Source organism: Schistosoma haematobium, chromosome ZW (assembly GCF_000699445.3).
Source record: "Schistosoma haematobium chromosome ZW, whole genome shotgun sequence".
Taxonomy (NCBI): domain Eukaryota; kingdom Metazoa; phylum Platyhelminthes; class Trematoda; order Strigeidida; family Schistosomatidae; genus Schistosoma; species Schistosoma haematobium.
The window spans coordinates 54060379-54083307 of NC_067195.1; the positions used below are offsets into that span (position 1 = coordinate 54060379).

Consider the following 22929-nt stretch of genomic DNA (forward strand, 5'->3'; position numbering starts at 1 on the left):
CTAATTAATAGTTCCATTAAACCAAAATAACTGTAACTACCTTAAGCTTCATTTAAAGGTCATTTGTTTTGAGTAATTTCTGTTATTTAGGTCAATAAAATAAATTCATACTCGTATCTTGTTATCATACAAAGGGAAAAGCAAGATTCTCCGATACAACACAGCATGCACCAATCCAATCACAATTGACGGAGACGATTTGGAAGATGTAAAAACCTTTACATATTTGGGCAGCATCATTGATGAACATGGTGGATATGATGCAAATGTGAAGGCGCGGATCGGTAAAGCGAGAGCAGTATATTTACAACTGAAGAACATCTGGAACTCAAAACAACTCAACCAACACCAAGGTCAGGATTTTCAATACAAATGTCAAGACAGTTCTACTGTATGGAACGGAAACCTAGAGAACTACGAAAGCCATCATCCACAAGATACAGGTGTTTATTAACAGATGTCTGTGCAAATGACTTCGGATCCGTTGGCCGTACACTATTAGCAACAACCTACTGTGAGAGAGAACAAACCAGATCAGAGCGGATGAAGAAATCAGGAAGAAGCGCTGGAAGTGGATATGACACACATTGAAGAAAGCACCAAACTGCATCACAAGGTAAGCCCTCACATGGAATCCTGAAGCCGTAATGAGAAGAGGAAGACCAAAGAACACATTACGCCGAGAAATGGAGACAGACGTGAGAAAAATGAACAAGAATTGGATGGAACTAGAAAAGAAGGCCTAGGACAGAGTGGGTTGGAGAATGCTGGTCGGTGGCCTATACTCCATTAGGAGTAACAGGCGTAAGTAAGTAAGTAAAGTATCTTGTTATCATGAGAATATAAATCAAGGTTATAATATAAATCTTTTTGAAAAATGAAATGATTTACACATTAAGTATTATGAAGTTATATTTGTTACAAGTAAATTACAAATTATTCTTAACGACAAAATTTATTGATTTTTAATTTCCAGATTTATTCTCACTTTAAATGTACTTTTAATGAAGTGATAATAATAATAATGAAAATAAATATTTCAATATGTCAAAAAATATTAAAATGCATAAAAGTATACCATATATCCCATTGAGGGTGTGACTTGTAGTTATCTTTAGGAAGTTTACCTTTTTTTTGTATATACTTGATAAAACATAAATTATAACAAGACCTCAAAATCACTACAGATACTTTGTTTCAGTGAATGGATCCAACTGTAGAATTACTACAAACTAGAAAGTATTGAATGATTTCTTTTGTGATTGATTTCAAACCTTTCATCTATAACTATTTTGTAAATGAATTTCATGAATGTTTTATAAATAGATGTGAATTGTCGAGTTAATAATACTGATAATGATAACAAAGTGATTGACTCATTAGTTTCAATTTGAAGTGTTATATAGGGATGGGTTGTATAAGAAAAGTATTCTGTTCTTTTATGTAATACGTTTGTCAGCTTGCTTAATGAAACATATTTTTATGTTGTAATTAAAAGAATAGAATAGTAAATAATGATAGTATTTTTAGTAATTAATGAGTCCTAAATAAGAGAAAATATACATTTTGGATTCCATTGCTCGCCACTATTCAAATTTAATTATAATAGTTATTGTAATTACAAACTTCAAGTTTTTTATTAACTGAAATATTCACCTTGAACTGTTGCTAGTCTATAAAACCCCTTATATACACAAAAACCTTGACTTTATGCATTTCGAAAAGTGGTATACAGATGAAACCTTAGAACTTCGCTTAATTTTTTATGTGTTACAAGGTAGTATTTGTTCGAATCTTCTCTCTGGTTGATGTTAAAAAACTTTAGTTATAATTTCAAATGAATCTCAGACAGATTAAACGCTGTTTTCTTGTAATTTTCAACTAATGAATAGAATATGTATATTGTGTGGTAAAGATAAGTTAGCTTAGATAAGATAGAATTCTTGATGTTGATTATTACGAGACATAAGTTTACAATGAAAGGTATTGAGATTTACTTGATATAATATTTATGATTACGTATAATTATGTAAGTACATGTGTAGTTTTATACATTTATATGAAAAATTTCATTAGATAATGGGAAAATTACAATGAACTGCGGAGTCCCATACTAGGACGAAACGGCCGTCCAGTGCTTTCAGGTTTTCCATGGTGGTCTAGCTTCAATTGACTCATGATTTGAATCTGTGCAACTCTTAAATGTTTATGAACAAGTTGCCTTATTATAAAACTAGTTATATATTGATATTTGTTATTGTGATTTGATAATTATCTCATTTAGAAGGTATCACAGTAGTTTTACCTTATTGAATAAATTTGTGTGTTCCAGCTTGCCAGTATAAAAATCTCATAATAATATTTTTTGTTTTCTTAAATATCAAACAATTTTTAGTTGTTAACCAAAAAATTTGAAACTGAATATCGAAGTTTCAGGAAAAACGTGATTTTATATGTAAGTTGAATAATTAAGTCGACTTAGTGAGTCTACTACTTTTTACAACCTTAAGTATTTTACAAATAGGGATCTGAATTACAAATAGATCAGTAGGTCATAATCAACGTATAAGATGACACATCTACATCATCTCAAGTTTCTACACTACATCAGCGTAAAAAGATGATGTTAATGAAATGCACTGTGCATCAATCAAAGTAACAATATCTTCAATGGCTAGGAAAAAAATGGTTGCCTAACATAACGACTATAGTTTTAAAAGTGAGAATAAATTTTTGTGAATTAAAAATGTAGAATCAAATTGAAGTTTAATATTTCGGCAATGATTAAAAAAAACACTAAAATTGAGAGTAATGTCAATCATATGAATGCGTTGGTGCTTCACAAAGTAAAGTTGCTTAACTATCATTTCAGTTTAACTCTCACTAATGAATATTTTGAAGTGGATGTCATATGAAATATATAGGAATATTCACAGATACTTTTTAATTGGTTAATTCATCTTGAATTGTAAACAAAAAATTATTCAGTGAGTATATGTAAACTATTAGGTATTTGAAAGATGTTTCTACTTGTAGAGTAGATAGATTAAGCTACTAGTGGAATCCAGGACATATATTTTCTATGTGGGACACGTTAGCTGGATGTAACTTTATCTCTTGGATCCTAATACTACTCGTGATCCACCTATTCTATGAAACTTGTGAAATGAGTTTTTCAACCTTACTAACCAATATTTCATCTATACCTAATATTCTTCTTTTCATTTCGCCAATACATACCAGATGATTCCATCATATACAAGCAATACTTCGAAAGTGTTCTATTATCAAATATCAGCCATCTCTATTCATGTTCTACCCCCCATACATAACGTCTCAAAAACTACTAATTGATTCCAAGTAAACTGTTGCACCATAATATCCACGTTTTGACAAATCAAAGAAGCATCTGTCCGTAATCTAACTTAACTCTGCATCAAATAAGGTCTTATTTCTAATCCCATTCTATTTCTAATTCATTTCTATTGTATTTCATTCTAATCATAAGGATATGAAATTTTAGTTTCTAGAAAATATTCATGACACAGGGTTAGTAAAAACTCTTTGTTAAAATATGAAATATATACGAAAAGTACATGTACAATAGCATTCAACTTTCAGTATGATCATTTATATCCCAAATGTTCACTAGTGATATAAATCAGTAAATGAATACTTCGTATAAACTTAGTCAACTTTTCGCAGTGTTTAATAAAAGTGTAATATCTAGCATTTTTGAACATTTTTTCGTTCATTTAGTTGATGAGTGCTACATATAAGACCATTATTTGCACTGAGGTTGTGAATCTTCATCGACTGAGATGGTTAGGCCACGTGTCACATATGTCTGAACACCTAGTGCCACTACACGCAATGCTGACTAATGTTGGGGATAGTTTTAAGAAAGTTAGGGGCTGCCAAACCAAAACAAGGAATCAGTGCTTGAAGTCACTAACTTCTGGTCTTAACCACGTTATTAAATGCAGACTACTTGGTTGGGGTCTGCAAAATTATTGTAACCAATGGTTGGAGACTCTGGGTGACATGGCTTAGAATCGATCACAATGGAGTCGGTGTATAAACTCTTTGTCTCCTCCTAAACTGCGAGATTAAAACTACTTCATATATTTCTACGTACTAACTCTTTCTTCCTGTACTACATCCTTATATTCAATCTTTCTTTTATATATTACCACCATTGAATTAACTACTTCTATTAATCCGGTGTTCATCTTGTTGTGCTAATGCGGTATAGCAACTTGGACCGATGTATATATGTGCCTGGTCCTACGTTGTAGCTGCCTGACTGATTGAGGATTTCATTTCATTCGTCCAAATCTATCTACATATCTTCTATGAATATACCACTGTAGTTCACCCCAGCATACTGGATGAAAAAAAAGCAGATAAAGTAAAATTTATGGCATGAAATGAAATCCTTAGTAAAAATTGTAGCTCTTAAATCTAGTACACATTGACTCAATAATTAGAAGAATGCCTGATACTATACACATTAAAGATTGAAACACATATGGGCCACCAATTCATAGATATATATCGTATATCAATATTTCTTTTTTAACATCTTTAAATACTTCATTATATAAAAGTAAATTGTTCTATTTTAAAATAGTAATATAAATAAACATTCTTTAAAACTTCATACTAAACAATTGATAGTTGAAATCAAACTATGATTATACATTATTATATAATACATTGAATAATCATAAAATAAATTCTAATCTGTCATATTATTTATATTTTTAACCAATAGGAATACAAGAGAGAGTTCTAAATCGAATCACTGAAAGATCTTATATATATATATATATATAAACACTAAATATTTTCGAAATAGAAATTTATCTTGGTTAATGAAACATCTAAATATGAGGGATTTAAACAAAACAATAATTGTAATAACTAAAATGATCAATTTTCAATACTCTGTTTAATGTGTAAATATTATTCAATGAACAAAAGAATTTCATACAGACTTTATCATTATTATATTTGATGTATGTTTACTAGTTTATTGTATAAGCTGGCGCTTTAATATGGTGATATAATAAAAGTCTTCTTTTCAATCTATACATTAAATTATCAGTAAATTTTACTGATTAGTGGTACAAAATCAATGAGAAAAGTTTTGACGAAAGGCTATCATTTAATTTTGCTTTTTTTTTTAAAAAAAACTTGATATTATTCTTGTTGATTTCGTCTTTCTGCTTGTAAAGCTTTAAGTCGTTCTAATTCTGATTGTATTAATCGAAATTCTCTATTGGCTTGTTCAATTTCATAAGCTCGTATTGCTGCTTGCCAACGATAATCTATAAAATTTAAATAAAATATATCTTATTAGAAAGATTACATAGAATAGTTATATATTATGAATTATAAAAAAACGAATTAAAACAAAAATGAATATACTACTGAATTGGTAGCATTGGGAGGTCGTTTCATTTTATTATGAAACTCCTCAGCAGTGCGCATTCACGATCCCGCATGCAGGATTCAAACCCAGGATTGGTTGTAGTTAGACATTAACACCATTGGATGCTGGCTAAGTGGTCTAGAGGTTAAGAGTTCATACGAGAAACCGAAAGTCCTGGGTTCGAATCCCAGGTGCAGGGTTGTGGATGCGTATTGCTGAGGAATTTCCTACTAGAATGAAATAGTCATCTATTGTTTCCAGATTTTCCAGGGTGGCCTAGTTTAAATCATCTCATAAATCCGACCATTAAAAAAGTATTGTAAACAAGGAATTTTAAAACTTAGCACCTACTTAATGAAATATATTTGCTGCTTCAGATAATTTATTGTTTAATTTCAGTCTCATTTTAGGCATGAAAGAGCTTATATTTTCTAAATAAATTAAAAAAAGAAATACATTGCTATTTCATGATTTAATAAATATTTTATTGTTATGGCAATAAATAATTGTTTAATCAATCGATAATGAATGAACGCTTCAATTCATTTAAAATTATTCATTAATTTTATTTGTTTAACTGTAACGGACAGAATAAAAATGGAAATGATCAAAATTTAATTCTTATAATTATAATTTTTGTATGTTTTTCCTTTATTTTGTAAAAAAAAAGAAAAAAAAGATGTTAGGTAATAAAACAATTAACTAGAATTAAAGTTATACAATGTTGAAATGAAGTATAGGAATTAAAAAAAAAATCTCCCATTAATCTTGCATACACTACTATTACTGCTATTATTATTATTATTATTATTATTACTCTGCTAATTTGACCATTAATATTACTGAAAATAATAAAGTACATTTTTAATGTATTATTATTTCAATACGACTAATTATTGTTACAGAGTTGCCTAGCAGCAGTAACCATCTACACTTGATTCGTAGTAGTTATTATTCACTCAAATTATTACAATATTATAATTTTACCAAAGTAAAGAACAAATGAGGAGAAATGAAGGTTATTTTATTTTTTTAAAAAAAAGGAAAAACACAAAAATGTATTGTATATTCAATGTATACATTCGTCATTTCTATGTCATTTTATAATAAACCATTGTTAATACCATAATTAACTATATAATTGTTAATAATTCTTCTGTTTAAATATAGTTTAATTTATTCGAAAGGTGAAAATCTACTTAAGAACTAATACAGATTAAGATAATGGGAAAATGTTAAAAAAATAGTCATATTTGACTGACTTTATTTGATTATAAAGTATGGAATATTGAATATAATATATATATATTTCATTTTGAACTTAATACCTTAAGTTATCACTTGTTTCCTTTGTATTATTATATGAACAGGCTTTAATGAAACTGTTATGTCCCGATAAGCATAATGAATGGTAACTTTTGGGATCCATTTATGGATAATTACTATACGTACATTTCTATTATATAATTATTAAGTAACTAAACTATTCATATTTATGTCCCTCTTATTATGAGCTTTATTTTAACCTATGAACTATTATTCTACGATTTACCATTCTTGAATTATACCCTGTCTATTATTTACTACCTCCCACATTTACAGCCATATTTGGCCAAATCTTGTATAAATGTTGTTTCCTATTGTATTGGTACGATGTAGTCTGTTTGATCGGTATATAAACCGAGTATGTTTGAAATAAATGATTTATATTGCAGAGGCTGAGATTGGTGTTCTGGACTTAACTGGCTGGGCTAGGGGGAAAGCAGGGCTAATCAGGACTCTAGACTGCTCGTAAGTGTTTTACGTGTTATTGGTCCGATCGATAATTCACTGCTCTCTAATCGGCAGTATCGCTACGTTATACATTAACAGGGCACACAGGCCGCAAGTTATAACAGAAACATCTAAGCCTATAAAAATGTTAAAATTTGATGTTAATCTGAACAGATTATAGAATTTTTTCTGTTTTTCATTATATCATAGAACATTTGTTGTTTGTATTTCATGAATTAAGCTATAAGAGATAAGAGACTTTGATTTTTAACAGCTTTAACTCAGCACATATTGTCAAACGATGAAGTTTTAAAACGATCACTCTATAGTCAATCACCTTCCTATAGTAAACAACCGTCTCTTTGGTAATTTACTCATTATGTTTGCTGAAGAATTCATATTCATCTGAACAGTTCTAATACTCTTGATTATTCTGTCAAATGGCTCAAACTTTAGTGTGTTATGGTCCGAATCAATAAAAGCTGACAGAAGCGCCCTTTTGATGAGTCATACTAAGCACAAAATATGAGTACACATGTTCCTACTAGTTTATTTCTATGATCAAAATGTGTACACTTTTATTTAATTACTGTCATTGTAGGAAAATGACAGCATGTAATATTATATTAATAACGGGAGATACTCAAATGAGTAAACTTGAAACTTGAATCAGATTTTCTTCAACGGTACATTTGTATAAAATTCGATTATTTCCTTGAAGTAAATAACCCAAACTCGACCAGTTTAAAGGCTAATGATCTTAGACATTTCATTTTATGCTCTACCCAGTTTTATTGAAAACAATAAAATTATAAAGTAGTACCATGAATATTTAAAATCCTTCTAAGGAACCATCGTAAAAATATGACTATCACACCAGTAGTTTTAAAAACACCTTAATCTTGATAATCTTTCACATAAATTAACCAAACGATCTTTTCTTTAGAAAAGCTTCGCCTAAATTGTTGTTCGCATTCAATCTTTTGTTCTGAGAAGTCATTTAAACTGAGATCACTGGAGAGCAAAGAGTTATATGAAATAAAAGTTACCATTAGTGATTCAAAAAATAAAAGAGGTGATCCTATCATCAGCGACTTACCTTTATTGATTGATTATTTAGTTTATCTTGTTCAAATCGATTAAGCTTGTTTGTTTGAACAAATAACAGTAAATAACTTATCTTTGATTGAACACAACACTAGTCTAGCAATTCCAAAAATAAAATTAAGTAAGCACTAACCAATTTTGTGACACGTAAGCTCAATTTTAAATCTCAAAAGTAGTTCGAAGTTTTAATAAGGAACATTTTGAAGATACGAGTTATTACAATCATTTGACGAACTTACCTCTCTCATATTGAGGTGAAAAATAATCAGGTTTATTGGGCTTGTTGACGCCGTCCAGTATCGTTAATCTCCTATCTTTTTCCACTTTCAAGGCCTCTTCAAGTGTATTTTCAAGAGCAGCCATAAGAGCTAGGTTACGACCTCCTGTATGCTCATAGACTCCACGTAGAGTTCTGTGTGGATATAAATAAATTATTTTGTGTACTGTTTTGTTTCAGCTTAGAAAAGATGCAACATTTTACATTTTATTACGATGACAATGATCATAAGGTATTTGGACATATTCAATTACTAATTTGAAAACCAGAATATTAACCTGAAATGATAACCTATAGACTAAATGTTAATAGCTTGTTTCTTTGACTTCTCTCACAATTCTAATTTCACAGTTAGATGTTTATTTATCATCTATGTATTCACAACAATCCAAAGTTATTGAGTGCTTTTCTCAGCAAGAAAATTAAGTTGGGGATAGAAAATGTAGATTTAAAACTTCAATAGTTACCTGGAACACTGTAAACTATTAAAACCAATATATAACTAAACCAGAGCCTTGAACTTATTTTCAGGATTATTATAAACTTCCCAGAAATTCATTTTCATTAGGCCTTGATTATCCTAATAGAATTTCAGAACGTAAAGCAAATTACTAGATAAAAAGAGCAATTCTTCCAGTAAATGTCCACTAGTTATCTACTGTAAGTAGATTCATTTTCATAGAAATATCTGTAAGTCTGCAGAACGACTATAAGCAAGATGATGTGGTGTATTATATTATTGTTTGAAATTATTCATGTCTCTGAATACTTCTCCGTAATTATCAGAAGATAAATAGTCATTCTAAGATGGCTGGATTTGTTGACAGGTAGTATAGACAGATGCAAATAAAGTGATGTTTGAGTGATAGATGCAAGTTAGTTTGAAGCTGAAATATTGATTCATTTTCTGCAAAACTTAGATATTTATTTCCTGCGATATTTCACAGTAAATATTTTTCTTTGATGCGCGCCACATTAACTCTCCATTTCATAAGCAAGTTTAAACATATAGTCAGGGGGGTTACAATTCTTTAGATTAACAAAAGTTGTGTGATTGTGGCAAAAAATGAAATGTTTAGGCATACAAAACCACTGAATCTTATGGCTAGTTTTTCGGTAGTTCAACTTAGCCGAAACAAATTTGGAGTTATGTTGCATAAAATATAGTTATTTGAATTTCCATAACTAAGATCTCACTCGTCCTGTTTCCAGAAATTTGTTTGAGGAGAAATCGTGAAACTTTTCTACTGAATCACCTTATAAGACAGCAATAGGTCACAGTTGTTTTATATTAATAACAAAAATTGTGGTTCCACTCGTTTACGATCTATTATAGTATTTAAGAGGAAAGTAAGGCATATTTTCATAATTTTCACAACTCATGTAAAATGCTAGTGCTCTTTGTTAGTTGTTTAGGAAAAGACAGAGGATTTTTACCGGCAACAACATACTTTAGTTTATGGACAGTAGAAATCGCTAACAAGATGTCTGTTCTAACTTCTAGATCCAAGGATATTTATCTTGAAGACTGGCCATTGTTAAATATGTTTAGCAACATACAGAATAAATGGAGGAATATGTTTATGTTTGAGACAGATATATGCCCATGTAAATACAAAGAAACTCCCAGAAGTTTGTCGGCACTTTCTGGTACGACGAGAGACGTCTCAAATGACATAATGTGCTGTCTTAAAAATCAATAGATCCAAAAGTTAACAATTTCCACTCATGTGGCCTCCTAGTGGGACGTTGGCCAAACTCAAGTTATTCGAAATTATCTTGAAAGTACAAAAGAGGGTGGTCAATGACTGAATCAAACAAGCAAGGTGAAAATAATAAATATGGCAAGACTCCGCAAAATTAGAACACGAAGAGCTAAATGATCGCAAAGAAATCTCATATTTTGATCATTCACAAGAAACGGAAAGCAATAACTCATAAGATAGCTTAGATACAATATAAAGGTAGTATCAGCGATTCATGACACGAGAAGTACTATGGTATTAGACATCACAGCAATGTCATCCATTTGTTGGGTTTCGGTTCAACGTTTCACTGACAATCTTGTTTTTCATTTATTATAAATGAAATTGGCCTAGGCTATAATTTTACGATACTTGAGAAATATTGGAGTAAGATAAATTAATGCAGAATAATCATCGTAAGGCTTGCTATCATCTGTGTATAAACTGCACATTTATAATATGTCATAAGTAAGAAGGTATACTAGTTAGACATTAGGCAAGTTAAGAAAAAAACACTGGTTTCAGTGACCAATTGATCATTCACTCATGAAAAGTAGCTTTTAGTCCTGGGATAATTCTTCTGTCGTAGCCTCTTTACTACAGCCTAATATGATCATAACTCTGCATATCGTAGAATAGTTATTGTTTCGTCTGCCAACTTCATGGTATGAAGGATATCCTTTGAAAAACTAAATATATCCCAGAACGGACGTGAAGTGAAGTACTTAATTTGGTTGTGTGACGGTCACTTTTATTTGTATTACTTCAAGGCAAGTGAGTTTGTAAAGGCGATACTATCTCGAGTTTAGAAAGATGATTATTCTCTACATGCAAGCTAACCATACCACTGTCCGGGAAAAGAATGTTGTGAACAGTTTGAGATCAACTAACATTTTGTATGCAAAGCACACCAAACTGATTTTAATACACTTCTTTTGTGAGGAACAGATTTCGTGTAACATAAATTCACTGATATATTGTGAAATATTATGAGCCACTTAGTCCACCACGTAAAGTATGCAAAGCGGAGCAACGTAAACTTTAGTTCAGAATACTTTGTATATGAGACACCAGTTGAGAAGATAATGGAACCACCCTCAATTTAATGTAATATATAATTCCAACTTCTCGACTAATAATATGAGTAAGATTATAACAGTGATTACCCACTAGTAATAACGACATACCTAATACAGTGACTTACCTTAACTCAATTACCAATTCACTATCAAGTGGATAGTTTTTCCGGTAAAATTCACTTTAAGTAGAAATAAAGTGATTAGAAAACTCTTACTGTAAATGTAAAAATGATTCCTGAAATCTCCTCCTTTCTATCAAATCCATGGCAGTATAAGTATAATTTCTATTGGATTCTCTAAATTGTAGTTATGGAAAAACAGAAACGTACTCTTCAGGGGGGTATTTCGGTACTGGGTGATATCTAGATGGCATATCAATATTTGTTGGAGGGTCAAGAAAACGTGTGCGGTGCTGCGAAGGTCTGTTAGGTTTGCGTATAACTTCATCTGAATCTGAAAGACGATTAGCGCCTGTGAATTATTTGTTTTGGCAAAGGAATATATCTTTACTCTCACAGCAGTTGTTCACTGCAGCAAACTGTACACAACGCGATTTCGGAACATTTGGTGAAGATAATTGTTCACAGTTCAACGAGCTAACTGCATTGTGGCTCTCATAAGCGTCACTATTTTCATTAGATCTAAGCTCTGCGCTATATTCTAAACTTTTGCTTTTTCTGGGTTTTGCGAAAACAATGCTTTCTGTTCGGTATTTCCTCACTAGTTTTCTCAGTCTTTCCAGTTCTACTTCCAGGGCTAAAATTGTAGATGCAAAAGCACAAATACAAACCTGATTTAATATCATCCATTTCTATCTTAGTTAAGATTATTATGGATGTTCGCAAAGTACATTTTCTCTCATTTTAAAAGTCCTTCAGAGGCAGATGTAACGGTGACTGATGTGTTTAGAAAACTAAAACAAAATGTTCACCAGACTACAAAGACTGTTACTTGAGAGTGACCCATGCAGTCTGTGCAGCACAAAACGTGAAATCACTATATATACATAAGATTATGAAAAATCTTTTTGGCAAGCACATAAATAAGTGTGATCATATATGAAAGCGATCTATTGTTCACCATCTTTCCAAGTTCATTTTTTCGGATATAACTCAATACAAGTGTGAGACCATCCAAGACAGCAGTTCTATCTTCTTCACTTAATGCTATGATTGTTTGAAAAATAAGAAACAATAGTCACTTTGCCATACCTGTTAAATTTCGTGATCCCTGATGTAATTAGATTTTATGACAATAAGCCAAATCCTCCCCAAAATTTATATCCATACGACTTGCATACGCTTGGCATATATTTTACTCAGAGTTAAATGAAAGAAAAAAGCCCCATGCGGTTGGTGCTTCGTTGTGTAGTCGGTAAAATGTGTTTAAACTAAAGACACCAAACTGAGTTATAGATCACCTTGAGGAACTCATTTTCAAGTAGGTAGTTAACATCTGTTATATATCTCACAGAAATATGTACAGAACAAAGCAAAAACAAGTGTCAGATGATTTTCACGATGTACAAATGTACAGGAGTGTAGTGATATAGTGATAATTACTTAAAATTAGTTGTCTTTCGAGCATCTCTGCCGTAATAGGGATTTCTAGCTAGCGAAGCTAGGTCAAGCATTTTCCCCTGACTACGACCCGATTCAAGACGTTCCTCTCGCTCCAGACTACCAATTTGAAGATCATGGGTTTTCTACATCTCCCTGAAATCATATGTACATTACCTTCCAGAGATCATCACTTTCTTACTAGTTTGCTTTCGGAACAAGCTATATAAAGATACCTATTTACCAGTTGAAACAGATGGCCTAGACATGACTGATAAACAAATCACAAAAGATGGGTTCTATGAAGCTTTTACCGCCTAGCAATACTAAAATAACAGAATTGCACTGTGCATAATTTATTACAACAGCCGTAAATCACAATATTCACTTAAAATTTTCATTAATGTACAAAAATGTTCTACAGTCAATCGTATTTATTAAACTGCTCTCGCTCTACCAAATATCCCTTCGTAATATAATAAGTCACACGAAATGATCAACGATAACAAAGAGAGCTTAATGGAATATAACCAACGAAAATGGATGAATGAATGTCATGACTTTTCAATGTCACAATAAGAATCAACAGTGTTAACATGACAGGTTCGTTAACATCAGCGACACTCGGTTTCGTTGAGCGTAGTGTACTTCAAATGACCAAATTGCGTTCAGGTAAAAAAACTCCATCCCTCGTCTCTCAGGTTGTCAATCTTTGTAGTCCTGACAAACCCACAGTGACTGAAACCTGTGCCATTATTGAGAGCTTGTGATGTACTACCTGAACCAGAAGTACATCTGGAAATTTTTGGAGCTCACTAGAGTGGAATACTATTTATAAACATAAAGTACTTTCGCACATTCAGGGTTGTGAGTTTGTTTCCAACCTACGAAGTGCACCGCACTTACGTTAACAGGAGCTAAGACTGCCAAGATGCATTCGAAGTCTTATTCTTTAGTAAATTTTGTAACTTTGGGGTCCTAATTTATTTCCACTTACAGTGTTTACAACCAACAGGTTTACTTTGGTAAAAAAAGTAGAAGGCTTTGGGATGAACTTCGGAAGTATCGGTGCTTTTTTGTTTTATTATGAAATTTTGTAGCGTCTGTAATTCGCTCTTTAGTACTCATGGCTCATGTTAGCTTGGTTACCGATAGGGCCACGAAATGCAAATAAGGCGAGAAGCCATCAGTACTACAGAGCGTGATGCCTAGGTCCTTTTCAGTAGTGGAAAGTGTGTTTCTCTAATCTCCTGAGAATTACGTAATGCATGTAGTACCATTGTTGTTCGCCATAAACATTCTGTTGCGATGAAAGCGGTTCCGGATAGTTCAACCTGGTGGTTTATATAAGTCTTCTTGAAGTGCTAATATATCTGGGCCAGAAATTTCTACCAAGATATTGGGGTCATCCAAATAAAGATCAAAAGTCCAGGGGAATGTCATTAATAAGGGATGGGAATATCAATGGTCCAACGACTGAGTTTTGTGACATTCAACTCGTAATGGGGAACCAGTTTGACAGAGTGGTACAAGACTCCACAATTTCTAGGAAAATCTCAAGTAATCGATTCGTTGGGCCAATAACTTCTTAGAGGATGAATCATAAAAGACAAGACATGTGATCATCGTTTGTAGATAACTCCAGAAATTCTATTCCGTATTTTGGAACCAGCACGTAAATTCATTTCACTATGAAAAATTGATATTTTAAGGTTGTCACATGTTGAATGGTGCAAGTTGACAACCACAACTTAGTGGAGATGTATGACGGATAGATGTCAATCTGCCGCAGAAGTTTGCATGTAACGAATTCCGTTCGTTAGCTAATCACAGTTCCGTTATGGATAGTCATTTTTGTTTTAAAGGAGAGTGCGAAGCAATATATTGAGAAGTAATAAAAACTCCTTTATTTTAATAAACATTAAAGATGTCTTATTTAGCAGATCATTGTATTGTACTTTGCTGAACATTATGCAGTCATGCTTGGACGTTTTAAATTATTCAGTGACCCCAGTCAAACATTTCTTTGTTCATGTTGTTATTGACGGGCGGACAAGTCTAGTCGTCTAAGAACTTTATCTATCTCTAGCAACCGCAAGGAAACGCGGTTGTTGTTCCTGACATGATCTTTGTATCGGGAGTTGAAAATAGTTTACTTTCATTACATAAAACCACACAACGTTTGACTTTAGATTTATTGTCTGGCTAAAATATATGCGAGTTTTCAAGTTATCTACTGACAACAGACTTCAGCACCCAGTTTGTAATAAATTATAAAAGTTGGGAAGTGTTATACCCACGTAGCGTATTACTTATTCTGGTGACAAGAAGTCGCTAGGATTTCCACAACGCAAAGTAAGAACAGCAAGGCTGATACAAGTGTATATTTACCCATTATGAGAACACAAAGAGGGCTCTAATTGAAAATGCATTCATTTGTATCTTGATTTGTACACTTATATGATCATTAATTAAGAAAATGTCATCACATGAGATTATAGCAAAATCACGCGCTACATTTCATTCTGAACATATTTCACGTGAGTTTAATACAGGAATATCATATCCTGGAAACATCACACTGAAGTAAATCAACGTTATCCTGAATTAAATAGTACACCAAAAGTAAAACGAATATTACTCTAAGTACTCATCCTATGGAATTAAATTAAGAGTAATGTTGAACCAGAATCTCAATAAGTTAAGAATGTAATTTAGTCTTTTCATCCCGTCTTATCAGGAAGTGACATCTATTTGAAACCGGTGATGTGATATGTTTCTGTACATTTTGAGCAAACTGATATGCGTATGCGAATTACATTATGCAACACACTTGTCAGTCAGAGATATGAAAATAGAACGTTCGTCTTGTACAATTAAGGTAACAAAATACTTAAATCGGTTTACATGTACACACCGATATTTCCTAAAACGAGTCTTCGGAAAAAATATGTATGCAGAAACTGGGTGTTTGACTATCTGGTTTCTGTAAGATAAAACATAGAAACATTGAACAGGTAATGGCTTGTTGAAGTATAAAACTAATTTCTTTCCTTTTTTCATTGTCCTACCTAAATATTCGCCTGTTTAATACTTTGTAGTTTTGCAAACTCTATTGTTGATCCAAAATTTGTAGATTTTTGCCCCTTGTGTGATAAAAAATACGTTGGTTTTCTATGTGATAGTTATATTTCGTCACACAGATAAAGTCTTTTGAATATAAAATATAGTAAAACATAAGGGTGAATAGTACCTTTTTCAATTAGATATTCAAAAAACGTAACTCTGATATCCAGGAATTTTAGTATCGTTATGTAAAAATATTAAATGAGACAGGGTAGTTAATGTGTCACTGATCCCGAAGAAGTAGATTATGCAATTAAACATATTGGTAAAAAGTACAAATTGATAGTAAGAATGCAGATGTACTAGTAGTGATAAGGAAATTGAGAAAATAAAGGTTCTAATCAATACTTCAACATGCAGAGTAGGTCAAATTATGATAAATAGACAACAAATTACTAATCAATGAATATCATTAAATTTCCACAATATGAAATGCAAAAATATTTAAATAGTAAAGAAAATAAACGATAGGGTGTAAAGAACGGTAAACAAATACCTTTATTAATTTTCATATAAAAATGCCTTGACAAGTATATGTGTGACCAAATTGTTCGAAATGTATAGCGCAAATACATCACATTTTTCAGATCAACTCCGTCTTCTCATTGTTCTATCGAAATTTATAAAAGGGACTAATTGCTTTAAACAAATACAGGCTGTGAACAGTTAGTAAAATCATTTGGAACTGCACTGAAACAACAAGAAGCAAACGAAAGGTAATAGACTGGCTTATACAAGTTCGTCACCAAGATATTGGATACTAGAAGTTATTTTCGGCCAAGGAAAAAAAGGTTGTGTCGAATTTTTCAGGAACGCAAATAAGGCTTTTCTAGAGCTTAACAGCTAACGCTTACTTGTGATTATTCGGTTATTGACGGATTTTCAAGAACAGTAGAAGTTGCTGTGATGATTAGAAGTATTTGAATCAGTGTACTAACTAGGAATTCCCGAAACAGTGCAATTTAAGCCAGACAGAACAAGATGAATACAAATGAAAGTATTGTATTTGGAAATCGTAATAAGCGGGTAATCAAGTACAAAAGAATAATTAGTTCTTACAAATACCACAGCTACTCAATCCAAATAACGAAACGAATGAAGATTGTCATGGAAACATTGGTAGTGACCAAAATGACCAATTGAAACTAAATAATTGTTCCACCGGATTACGATGGGGTTTTATACAAATATGTTAAACCCACACACCTGTAAACACATTTGGAGAACTCAATCTGACAGATCATGTTACTGTCGAATGCATTAATTCAGTACTCATTTTAATTTGTGCTCAATCGTGTGATTATTTATTACTATTATACATGTCCGTTAATTCAATTCTTCAAACATACATTTAGGAATGTTCCCAGTCGAGTGCTTATATAATCACTTCTTCTCTGGCTATCAAGTCAAAGATGACAAACATGACTGAGATTTTTATATTTACTAATATAAGGAAACCTGTCACTATTTGCAGTTAAGCCCTGCACAAAGGCGATGATCAGCCGTGACAATATTCTGGATGCTGAGTCAACGGGATTGACTACGTTAATCACCAATATTCTTTGCTTACATTTTGTTTGTGGCAAATATTCAATATGAAATCATTTTTTGAATGTATCATACACAAAACTTGTTCACCTACTTAGAAAGCTATCTTTTAGCTTGACTGGATTTTTGGATCACCCTACTACTTTTCTAAACTTGCATGTTCTGCAGTTTCGTTACGACAGTTACTAAATTCAGATATAATAAAATACTTACCGACCTCACGACCTCTTCAGTTAAATTTAAGGAGAAAACTAAACAGCTTAGGAAGTTATATTGTCGACTATTGAGAAAAGTACTAACACCTTATAATGACTAATAATTTAAAAGAGTTGACGGTACACGTGTGCGTTGGGAAGGACCATTAATTATTCGATGTAATTCTTTTATTTTAGCATATACACTGCAGCACTCAGCTTAATAATAAGTTTTTAACCACCTAACGTGCTCGGTAATTGCTCTACGATATGGAGCATCAGATCATACTTAGTTATTTTGTAATAAGTACAGGTTTATAGCATAAGGATATAACTCAGATAAATGTAGTCAGTAATCCTTTAAAATCCAACCCATAAAAATACTCATTTCTGCAGTGATTGGATGTTTTGTTGTCCAAACTAGTCTTTGAAGGAATTCAATACTTTTAGGCCTTTTTCAAAATAAAAAAACTGAATTAATAAATATTTACTAAGTTAATGACTGAGTGAAGATGGAAAATCAGAAATGCATAACTTCGTTTAAAAAGAAGAAATAATTGAGTATAGTAGATTTAAAACAAATTTTCTACTTCAGGTGATCAATATGATAGAACATGAAGGATAAAAGGAATCCGTAACGCGAACACTGTTTAACCTTAAAATTAGGCCATTAAATACTGAACGATTGATATTAAGGTAAACGATTACGAACTAAAAATAACGAGACGTAACGAGGTGAAAAAAATCAGATGGTCTCAATGAGAAGGTTAAGTGGGGAGGTTCCACCCAAAGTGTTATATTGTTTTGGAGTATCCCATCATACACTGCTTTGCAACAGCTTGATTTCGTATATCGTAGGCTTCTTGATGCATTGCTATAATTTCGTTGACTGTATGCGAACGCCCTCTAGGGAACAATAAGTACACTCCTGCAACAATGACTACAATGGAGTAGAACCAACAAAACAAACGATCAATCGTCATTAGAACTAACCGCCATTCGCGATCACGCTGAGCTATTTCATCTTTTTTAGCTATTTTCAGCATCAATTGTTTTAATGCATTACATAAGTCACCCAAATTGAACCCAAGTTGAATTGTAGATCTTCTTGATTGTTGTTTAGATTGTAGGAATTTTTTAAGCAACTTATCATGTATCTTAACTGATCCAGACTTATTTGGCTGATTCGTAGCATAATCGCCCCATGGAATACTTTTTTGTTGTAAATAGTTTTGGTTCGGATAGTGATGACTTGGAAACTGGCAGCCATTCACACCAGTGGAATAAGATATTTGTGAACCATCTGATAGCATTGAAAGTTGTTGCTTTTGTAGAACAGATAATTCGTTAGGATTTAAAAGATACTCTTCGGTAGATGAAATCTTATTGTAATCCCATTGTGTTTCTACACCAGCAGAATGGATCAAATTTGACTGCGGATTAGATGGTGGTAATTGTTGATTCGATGACCACGTATCAAGTAGATTTTCCGATTTTATACTTTGTTTCATCTTGGCATTTTTAATTTGTGCTTCAACAACACTCAGTTTTTGATTGGTATCTGCCACTACAGGTGGTTCCAATTTCGAAACATGTAACAATGTAGCAAAAAATCTAACCACCTAGGAAGAAGGATACAGACACAGAAATAAAAGACAACAAACCGTATAAATATAGAGGAATATGACAATATTTTGTTGAACTTGATTAATCTTAAAGAAATCTTGTGTTTATTACGGTCTAATGAGTGTATAGGTTGATTGCAATAAGAATTTACTGACGAAATGCAAAGGAACTTTAATATAGGCAACAGTTCTTTATCGTTCACGGTCGGTTTCTCAGCCTAAAATTAAAATATTCCCGGTATAGAATTTTATTCATTTGATTACAGATTAGTTTCATTATACTTTACTAATGTCATGTGTAGTACTGATGTCGACAGATGTAAGTAGTATGTATCATCAATAGAAAGTGAAATGTCTGGCTCCACAATCGTAATGCTTCAAACATAGCAAGAACGTTAAGAAGATAGAAGGAAAGAGAACGAGAACATAGCATGATTAGTATGGAAATGAAAAAACAATGAAGTCGGAGATGATTGATTTTCATTTTGCAGAAGGAACAGTCAAGTTTGAGACAATCATAAACATTGTGCAAATGAAGTATTTACTATATGGTTCTCAGATTTTACTAAGACATTCTGTAATTTTTTATTCAAATACATTGATTTGTCCCCACATGTGTTCTCATTCACTACACTAGTACGGTAGTCGTTCATTAGCAATTACTGATAGTTCATACACTGTTTCGGTGCACATTAGTAAGTGAGTCAAAAAAATGAGGTTGATAGATAACAATCTGATGATTACTTACAAAACTATTCAAACATCTGTACTATACAGTAGTGTTTTCTATCTACCTTTATGTGACTCAGCTTTGAACATATAGGAAAGCAATCAGTTCAAATTATTTTGGACTCCAAAAATAATCACGACGAAACAATTTACCATCCCTGGTGTATTTTTGAATTCCAATAATGTAAATTACACTTCAAGATGTTACATAAACGTTTTATACCACTCTTGAGAGTTTTGGGTAATATGTGAATAAATACTTAGGAACCAAGTGACAATCGGGACCTACTGAACTTCTCTCACTATAGCAGTGTATGAAACAGGTTCGAATATATTAAATAACATCGATTTCGACATAATTCCGAAGAAATCTTAGCAATATTCACTAATCAGAATGGAAACTTTATCTATAATTTTATACTTATTACTTACAAGCATTTAACACTCAGTAAATTGCACTGAAATTTCAAGTCGATTAGCCTAGTGGCTACATTTTAGCTTGATCGATAGGACTCTATTTAGAATAAAGGTCGCATAAAACAATATTTCATACTATCCAGTAATCAGGAATTCTTTAAATACATTTCTGTTTATGAAAATATCATATTTTTGTCAGTCCTAAATAAACCTTTAATGTTCCACTAGACAAATAATTCTGTTTCCAGTCATCTTGTAATATATTTTGTAAATTTACCATACAAATTGTTTCTTAACAATAATTATTAAGCCAACACACAAAGAATAGAAAACATGAGTTTTCAAAAAATATCACTTACCTTTATAAGCCATGGTGGTACGTGTTTTGATTTTACTCGTTGAAAGTGTAAATGTACAACAATTGTCGAAGCAAATGTTGACAAACTAAGTAATGTCATATTTAAACAATAAAAGTAACCTAAAAATGTAAAATAAAAACCAAAATAAGAATGATAACTGTGTAAATTTATCATCAATACATTCATATTTCATGGCCAACTATCTCTATATTTGAGTGAATTCAATCATGGCCTAATATTGATCAGTTCATGAACATAATTAAACTCAACAATCTTCATAGTGGTCATCATCATTTCATCTCTGGAAACTAGATTCGAGAGGTCATTCTAGGAGTTTCAGTGAGAATCCATGACCAATGAAGTTCAGTTGTGGCCGATGTGAGACATTTACTCGTTAAAGATGGTCGCATTAAACGGCTAATTAACTGAAGTTAGACATTAACACAGTCGGATGCCGGCCCATAGGTCTAGAGGTTAAGAATTCGCGCTCAAGACTGATGGGCTTAGATTTGAGTCCTGCGTGTAAGATTGTTGATGCACACTCCTAAGGAGTCCTATAATAAAACGAAAAGACCATCCAGTGCTCTCAGGTTTTCAGTGGTGGTTCATAATTTCAATGAAACTGGTGTCTTTTCTCTACGTTCACCTTTAAAATGGTGAACATGAAAGAATAAACAAGTGTTATGATTAAATGCTAAATAGAATAAAGATAGTTGCTGCAAAGAGTTATGGTAATAAAGAAGATAAGAGTATATCTCGTGTAAAAATAGTTTTACCATGGGTTGTAATTAGTTTAATAGTCGTTAGGTTGTATTTGCCATAGACTAACTTCGGTTGGATAGCATTTAAAACCAGACATACCTGGTAAGCTATCTCATCCTATTATGGTACTTCTTAAATTCTCGCCCATATAGAGAATGAAAACGTGACCTATAGTTCTCGTGGCACACGCTTAACCACTAGGACCTTTGATTTGACACTTGATATACAATATCAATTTAAATCAACTCGCAAGACTGCACGACCGTCATCCAACCTGATGACTATAACCTACAAAGTCAAGTAATCCTGAAAAAAACACCTTCAAATAAAGAATTGACAGTTCCTTAGGATCTTAAACTAATCTCCATAAATTATTCGACTCAACAATTGCACATAGTAATCTAGTAACCATTTCAAAGGAACTATTGGTCCTTTCATAGTTTCAATGACTAACAAATCTTGCCTAGACCACCACTAGAAGTCAGGAGGCGTTGGATAGCTGTTTTGTACTAATGAGGGATTTATAAGTAATGAGTAACCATGATCCTACAGCACGTGATCAAAATGGAACTCTCAGTTTCGTGAGCAAACACTTAACCTCCGGACCATCGAGCCGGTATCACATGATGTATATGTCAGTTGTGAGACAGATATTAGCCGTAGGCAACGTAATACCTTGATTAAAACTACTTTTGCATGAGTTACTGTTGTTGGCATCAACTTGTGATGAAAACTATTTTTAAATCGTAACATTTTCTAATACAAAGACTGTTGTGATTTATTATGATATACTCGGTAATAAAGTATTTATAATTGAATGTTTATAGGTATTCGACGGGAAACCTTGTACTGCACATACGACTTGCCGATGAGTGCCAACTGACATAAAATATAGACCCAAGACTTTCTGCCAATCACCTCCAAGCATCTAACATCACAAAATAGTGCACATCATATTGAATCATTTAGACTAATGGCCGCAGTACAACTTATTTGACAGATATTGATCAGCTGTAAAGGACTATCACATTAGCCACTACTCAATAATTAGTTCATGAAAAGAAAGTACTTTCTCATGATCAGGATATTAAAAAAACGGACGGAACTTGATTTTTATCAAACTGATCAAATGACCAATTAGTTACTGGTTTTTTATTTGTCTAGCAAATCAATATTTGTAATGCATCATATT

The 22929-nt window shown here is 32.3% G+C and overlaps 1 protein-coding gene across 3 annotated transcripts in view; it reads right to left on the reverse strand.

Annotated features, from left to right (window-relative positions):
• Positions 1-4603: 4603 nt before the first annotated feature.
• CHRNA2_2 (Neuronal acetylcholine receptor subunit alpha-2) overlaps positions 4604-22929 on the reverse strand; it is a 94955-nt gene continuing 76629 nt past the window's right edge. For 2 of the 3 annotated variants that reach the window (XM_051211770.1, XM_051211769.1), the window contains 2 exons: positions 20976-21094; positions 15664-19467 (listed from right to left, as the gene is read on the reverse strand). In XM_051211770.1, the coding sequence (XP_051071867.1) occupies positions 18640-19467; positions 20976-21094 (947 nt within the window). In that variant the 3' untranslated portion in view covers positions 15664-18639. Of the gene's footprint in view, positions 5334-8556; positions 8730-11543; positions 19468-20975; positions 21095-22929 lie in introns of those variants that run through there. The other variant, XM_051211771.1, reaches the window with a different exon arrangement.